This window comes from Coffea arabica, chromosome 5c, assembly GCF_036785885.1.
Source record: "Coffea arabica cultivar ET-39 chromosome 5c, Coffea Arabica ET-39 HiFi, whole genome shotgun sequence".
NCBI classification, from domain to species: domain Eukaryota; kingdom Viridiplantae; phylum Streptophyta; class Magnoliopsida; order Gentianales; family Rubiaceae; genus Coffea; species Coffea arabica.
In genome coordinates, this window is record NC_092319.1 from 44,797,404 (window position 1) to 44,804,941 (window position 7,538).

Genomic DNA, 7,538 nt, shown 5'->3' on the forward strand with positions numbered 1-7,538 from the left:
AATGATGAAAAATGAGGGAGAAACAAGTCCAATTTTACCCACAAATTAGAAGAATTCCGTGCGGCCCAAAATTGCCTTTTGAATATCAAAATCCACTTTTGATGATGTTTTGTGGTGAAATAGCTTACGGTTTATGATCATACAAGGGTTAGGGAGGTGTTTATGGTGAAGGATTGGAGATTTGATACATTAAATAGAAGATTGGAGAAAAGGGGGTAGGGTTTCGGTGAGAAGAGGGAAGAAATATTTGAAAAGTGCACAAACGAACCCTCGTTTCTGCTTTATTCGCGAACAGATCCGAGGTCGTATCTGTTCTTGTAGTCCTCGGATCCTACATGTCTCGGATCCACAAGTGCTGAAGTTTATCCGAGGTCTCGGATCAAACTGGAACTTTAATGATCCGTGCTCGGATCTCCTGTTTTAATTTTTCCAGCTTCAAACGATCCGCGGTCGGATCCTTCTGGGTTTTATAGGATACGAGCTCGGATCATCACAATTCTGCACTAATTACACCAATTGCAATTTTCCAAACATTTTCTCCCTTTTCCGACTAATTCCAAATAAGCTACAAAACTCATAAATTTTTTGATTCCACCAATCGCTATTTAAATGCAAAAAATGATTATTGTTAGTCTCACTGTTGTCGAGTGAAATGAAATTCACACAACTTTACAGCCAAGAAATCATAACTGTGACATATTTAGTGGTAGTGACTTTTAAATATTTACTAAAGTTAAGAAGTCCAAATACGTGTTAATCAAACGTCAAAAAGAATGAAGGAAATGACCTTCTATTGGTGGTTACTAACCTCGCATTTTGCAAATGCGAGGTATACATGACCTCGCATTTGGTAAATGCGAGGTATACATGACCTCGCATTTGTAAAATGCGAGGTTCGCTTCTTTTTTTTTTTTTTAATTTCTCTGGTCTCAAAATTCATGTGAACTTCGCATTTGGTAAATGTGAAGACCCCCAAGATAGAAAACCATACACAAAACGCCCCCTTTGTAGATTTTTTTAAAATTTCATCATATTTTTAGAAATTTCTCAAGTGTGGTCGTGGTCCTCATTAGGCTTCCAAAATTTGACAGGAGTGTGGTCTTGTGATATTTGCGACTGAACAAAGGATAACACTCTAAGTGTAACTGATGAATACAAAATGGGGGGAATAAGTAAAATTTGTTTGTGGTAGGAGCAATATAATAATATAAACCTCTTCTTCCTCTTCTTTCTTTTTCTTCTTTCTTGTCCTTTGCCCGAGAGTGGAGAAGATCGACTTAACACATTTTTGCCACCTTTTCTCCCGAGCCCTTTTGCCACTTTTGTGGGGATCAGCGTTCTCTCCTTTTTTTAACAGTAGTTTCCTGATTGTCTGAATCCGCCTCAATTCCTTCAACACGTACACATTATTGTTACCCATATTACAAAAACAAAACCCAAAAAAATAAAAATAAAAAATAAAAATTGTGAACACTCAGTAACAAAAGTATAGATGGATAATTTAATTTACCATCATAGCCTCTCAAGCACTCGACCACAATTTCCGCACAGCCTTGACTTGACGAGGAATATATTTTGATTCTTCTTGTTCTTCCTTTGTACCAAGAAAACAAACTCAAACAGTCAAGAATTCATATCACCTCAGTGGTTAATGAGTCGATGTCATTGTCGGTCTAACGCTTGGAATACCACCTCAAGATGTATTCTAGGAAACTAAACATTATATTCTTATTTTCCTCCTTTTTATTTTTTAATTTCATTTTCAATGTAGCTTTTTATTTTTGTTCCCTTCCCCCTCTGTGATTATATATATATATATATATATTGCTGTCTCCGTCCACAAACCCAATCAATCATATCGACCACTTTCTTTCCTGCTTCATCACTCTTGGACTTCCAACAGTAGTGATCAGCAATCCACATTTTCCTTGTTTTTTTGTCAATTTACATTTATTTATTTCAGGAGAAAATAAGAAAATGGAACAAAAATATAAAGTAATAGGAGCTCTCTAAGATGCGCAAGGAAATAAATACACATCATCCGCCGTTTTGGAGGTGTTGCCTTGGGGATGAAAAATGGTGATAAATACTATCATCGTTTTTTCTATTAGAAACCATACGATTATTTCAAAATTTTAAGTATTCATTTTAAACATTTGGGCTGAGGCTAACCATATAAATAAATTAATTCAGTATCATTGAATGAGTTGTGCCTCTCATTGTCCAACTTGACTGATGACTGACAATTAATACCTTAGTAGCCAGCCAAGTGAAAAATAAAAATAAAAATAAAAAATTGGCACAATTCAATTGAATAGTCAGACATCAAAATTCCTGCTTCCAAACACTTTATTGTCAGATATGAAATTACACCCTGGTTCCAGGTTCCAACAACCATCCATGCTATATATAGAGTAGTATAGCTATAGGATTAATGCTTTGTAGCATCTAAACTTGTCAGATCCCAAAAGTATAACAAAGGAGGATCACCTGCAACCTGCACATTCTGTTACGTACCTTATTTGCGCCACCCCAAAAGTACAGGATGAAGGTGTCAAATTGATGATATTCAAGAAATATTATTCTTCCCAACTTCCTGTGTATTTTCCTTATTACTATTACAACACTAATCATTCTTTTGTGGCAGAAAGTGGTAATTAAAGTGTCCTTGCATGGAGAGAAGTCTCGCCCCAAAGCCGTGGACATGTTAATCCAGGTAATGAAAGCTATGATGCCCTGCGAGTTGCTCTGGAACCAGCTGCAGCCCTCAGCAGCCAAAAACAAAATCAAGGCCATGCAAATCGTAGCACGAACCCGAGGTAATTTAATTACAGAAATTTATGGCCTATTTTTCTCATCCGTCTCGTTTCTAAATACACATTTTTGGGTCCATGTAACAACGTAAAAGTAAAACTTGTGGCGTAAAATCGTTAGGCATGCTCTTTGAAAGCGTGTTTTTTGTGTAGGAGTTGCATCGATAGCTTTAGATGGGGAGGAGAAGAACCAGCTTGTGGTTTCAGGAGATGATGATTTTGATCCTGTGAAGTTGGCTACGTTGCTCCGAAGGCATTTGGGAATTGCTAATATTGTGAGTGTTGATTCATCATATAGTGAAAAGAAAGAAAGTGAAAAAGTTGAGACCACAACTCATCATGTTTATGGTGGTGTTCCTAGTTTCCAAGTTGTTGAGCTTGCAGATAACCCCGGGTGCAATTGCAGCATCATGTGAGTGCCAATAGATGAAGATTTTGATAGACTTGAATATGCAATTACTTGTACTAGAATGTTATAAGCAATAGATGGATATATATATATATATATATATATATATATATGGTTTTCTCAATTTGCATGAGAGAGATTAGATATATGTATGTACGTCTGTAACCAAAAAATAATAAATAAAAAGAATGTTATTGTTTTGTCCTACTTTGAGGTAAAATAAAAGAAAATAATTTTCAAGAAAGATTCGTTGTTTGGTAGAAATCATGCATGGAAGGGAGAAATTAAGGAGGGCCCTACAAGGGGAGCCATTGTATAACGTAGGTTCAGTATTAATTAAGAGTTTTTTGGGGTGTTTTTAAAAAATTTTACTGTAACGGTAAATGCGAAAAACTTTTATCATAGATGAGTTTATGGTGTTTTTAAGAGTATTTTTAAATGTGTATTTTAAAGTATTTTTAAATTTTTTATATTTTCTAAAAATTGAAAATAACACCACCCACCACCACCGATCACCACGTCCTCCTCTCTCCTCCCCATCCTTCCTCCTCCGTCTTCCCTTCCTTCCCCCTTCATCTATTTTATATGCGATGTCAGTGATCATGTAAGCATATAAGATCTTTAAGTGTGACGGAATACAAAAGAATAAAAGATTTGTATTCCAAGGTTCATTGATTCTAGGAAAAGAAACAGGTGAAAGCTTTTTTTAATTTTTTACTGATTCTTTTCCTAGAATCAACGAACCACAGAACACGATTTCTTAAGCTTTGTATTTCGTCACTTAGACCGCATATGCTTACATGATCAGTGGCATCACATATGAAAAAGTTGAGGCCACCCGTCATGATTATTGATTTTCTTCTTTGTTTCTAAGGGATTAGGGATAATTTCACAAACCCCCTTGAAGTTTTTAACAATTACAGAGAGCTTCTCTCAAGTTTTAAAAATTACATATACCTCCCCTATTGTTATTTTTTAGTAATAATATAGGTCCAACAATATAGATTTTCTCACAAAATTCCTAAATTGCCCTTTAAACTAAGAAAAATATAGTATACTCAATTATTTTCTTCAACGCTTTGCACAAATCAATAAATCTAATTTCTAGCAACTATCCAAACATAAGTTTTAAAACCAAATAGCCGTCCAAAGGATCCCAAATTACATGTACAGTATCAATACTTGCTACGTAAAAAAAAAAAAAAAATAGTCACACACACACACACGTCCACAACCCCATTGACAACCAATTTTATACCCCAAAATTAAATATCAATGCTCAAATACCTTTTCAATATAAGTTAATTTGATTTAGAACCGCTATTATAAGCCTCCTATGGCCTTAAAAATACTAATATCTCAAAAATAGAGAATAAATTCTACCTCCACAATAAAATCATAATAAAAAATTTCTAATCCAATGAAAGAAATATTTATGTAATTATTGACATTTTATAAAAAAAAAATATTGACAACAAAGAAAATATGATAAATTCAACATCTTTAGTTCTTCTTCCTATTTCAATCATCAATTTCATTATTTGTTTCTTTATCACTGCGAGTATCTTCATTTCCTTCTAATTTGACGCATAATCTACTCCCTCGGTTGATTTTATAATTGCAACTTGCTAATATCCACAAAATTGAAGATAATAAAAAGATGTTATATTAACCAAAAAAAGAGAAGAGTGAAAATAGACAAGAAGCAGAAAAATAGATTTTTTTTGGATTTTGTAAATTTATCGCCTTAAATTTAAAATTTTCTACAAAGTGAAGGGCATTATAGATATTTTACTGTACCAATGGAGGTACGTGTAATTTTTTAAATTTGAGGGGAGCTGAGTGAAATTGTCAGAAACCTCCCTTGAGGTTTCTGAAATTATCCCAAGGGATTATTAGTTTGGAGGTTTCTGAAATTATCCCAAGGGATTATTAGTTTCTGACGGGAGCTTAAGTCAATATTCCTACTTCTATCAAGAATCTTAGACTAGTTTAAAATAAAATAAAATAAAAAGTAGGGTAACAATTTTAGTAATCTCAGTCTCGACTATGGCTAATTAATCAGTCATACCTATGACTATGGCTAATTAATCAGTCGACGCTTTCCCATTAGAGTCGGCGGCGCATTTTTTCAATTCCGGACACTCCCCTTCAAGTAAAAAAAAAAAAAAAAGGGGAAAATAAATTTGATGACAATTTCCATTGAATTTCATTTGAATTTGAAGAGTACACAAATTAAATAACATGTGCGCATTCATTTTCCAAAAGGACAGCAATTCTTCCAAGTCAAATGAGGGAAGGAAGTCTCCGTTCTTGGCTTGTCCCTTGGGGTACTCCTACTCACTACTCACTACTCAGGGCCAGGACAGATGATTCTATAAGACTACAATCTCAAATCGCAATCACTAGTCCTAATCGTTGTTTTGGCTGCAATAAATCCCTAAAGTCTTGGTCTTCGAATTATCGAATAGTCCTATTCAGGCCCCCCCCCCCCCTCTCTCTCTCTCTCTCCCCGGAATTAGACTTGATTAACATTTTGCAGCACAAAGAATTAATCGTTTCGGACCCATAAGAGTGGTGAAAAAGTAGATAGGATCTCATAAATTTGATGGTTGACAGCATCTCCTTGATTGGAAAGTTTGATAGTTGAACCACAAATTTGAGCGTAACCAATCCATAAATCAACCACGCAAGCATAACGATTTGTTATACGGAAGGAAGGCAAGGAGATCCTTTGTTAGGTTAAAGTGTTTTTTTTTTTTTTTGTCAATAAAGAATGAGAATTTTCATTCTAATGTCTACACTAATGGCACTGAGAGTGCGTTTGATAAAACTGAAGTTTGAAGTTTGAATTCATTAATTTATTGAATTGTTAAGTGTTAAATCGAATACGTTTGAGTACATATCACATTCAGTGATAAATGAATAGTTTATCACTTAATTTTATGAACAAGTTTTGTCTAGAAAATTCAGCGTTTTTTGTTATCAAACGGATTGAATATGTTAAAATCTGAATATATTAAATTTAAGTATTTAATTGAGTTATCAAACAGGGACTAAATACATCAAATCATATAGATCTGAAAATCAAACGATACAACATATCTAACAAAACTATAAATTTGATGATAACATTAAAGACCAAAAAAATATATATATAACAACGATACGAGGAATATCATAGAATTATTCTCAATATATGATCTAAGATGATCAGAGGATACGAGGAGGAGATACGCATTCTAACAACCATTGCCATTGCCATAAAGTAAATACTCAAACGAGAAAACTTGGCCAACCATTGACTTTGACGTGCATGAATGACTCAAAAGAGAGACCAGAAAGTAGAAACATGAATGGTGGTCTTCGCTATAAAAATCTACTTTTTTTTTTTTTTTTTTACTAAACTTCAATTCACATGGTGAAAAGAAAAATCAAACACTTTACGTTGAATATTATTCTTTAATAAAAGATGAATTAATGTGTCTCCACCACGCTGCTCTGTCACATAGAATAATAATAATATTCTCAGTGTGTTCGTTGATGTAGCAGTGGAAATTAGCCAAACGACAACTTGGCAACTCAAAACAAGGTCCGAGGATACATCATGTTTTTCCTTGGACAAAGACCTATCCATTTGCTGGTAATTAAATGCATGCGTTGGTATCTAATTACACTAGGGCTGCAAACGAATCGAGCGAGTCAAGCTCGAGTCGAGCTCGAGCTCGAGCTCAGAATATTAAGCACGTTAGCTCGCGAGCCGACTCGCGAGCTTGGGTATATATATATATTTTTTATTTTTATTTTTATTTAATAATAAAATTATGTATATTATATATATTTTTTTTTATTTTTTATTTTCATAGTAAAATTACGTATATGTCCTTAATATTTTATATTTATTAAGAAAAAAATATTATTTTTTTATTTTTTTTTAAATAAAATATTTATTATTTATTTTTTTTCGACCTCGAGCTCGAGCTCGGCTCGACTTGATTTGAGTCGAGCTCGAACTCGAAATTTGCCGGCTCGTCGAGCTCGAGCTTGGTAAAATTTAGTCGAGACTCGACTCGATTAGCTCAAAACTCGACTCGGCTCGACTCGTTTGCAGCCCTAAATTACACCTTATTGATGATTACAAAGTTCACATCTTGATGACTCAGTCCTTGCGAGTATGATGGTAACGACGACGCCAAGGGTTAATTATCTGCGCTATTTCAAGTATTCAGCATATAATATTTCATAAATTTATTTAGCTAAAAAAAAATACTTCGTTGATATTAAGTGAGGAAGGAAATTATTAATGGAAGGGAAGA

General features: G+C 34.0%; 1 protein-coding gene across 1 annotated transcript; it reads left to right on the plus strand.

The window, feature by feature from the left end:
- The first annotated feature begins 2,397 nt into the window (after window positions 1-2,397).
- Window positions 2,398-3,296, plus strand: LOC113688893 (disease resistance protein RGA5). Its single transcript, XM_027206713.2, has 3 exons — window positions 2,398-2,551; window positions 2,648-2,819; window positions 2,967-3,296. The coding sequence occupies exons 1-3, from the start codon at window positions 2,546-2,548 to the stop codon at window positions 3,227-3,229; spliced, it is 441 nt and encodes a 146-aa protein (XP_027062514.1). The 5' UTR covers window positions 2,398-2,545; the 3' UTR covers window positions 3,230-3,296.
- Window positions 3,297-7,538: the final 4,242 nt, after the last annotated feature.

Coding starts and splice junctions, on each gene's coding strand:
- LOC113688893 (XM_027206713.2), top strand. Junction 2,820..2,966: donor AATCGTAGCACGAACCCGAG/GTAATTTAATTA, acceptor TTTTTTGTGTAG/GAGTTGCATCGATAGCTTTA.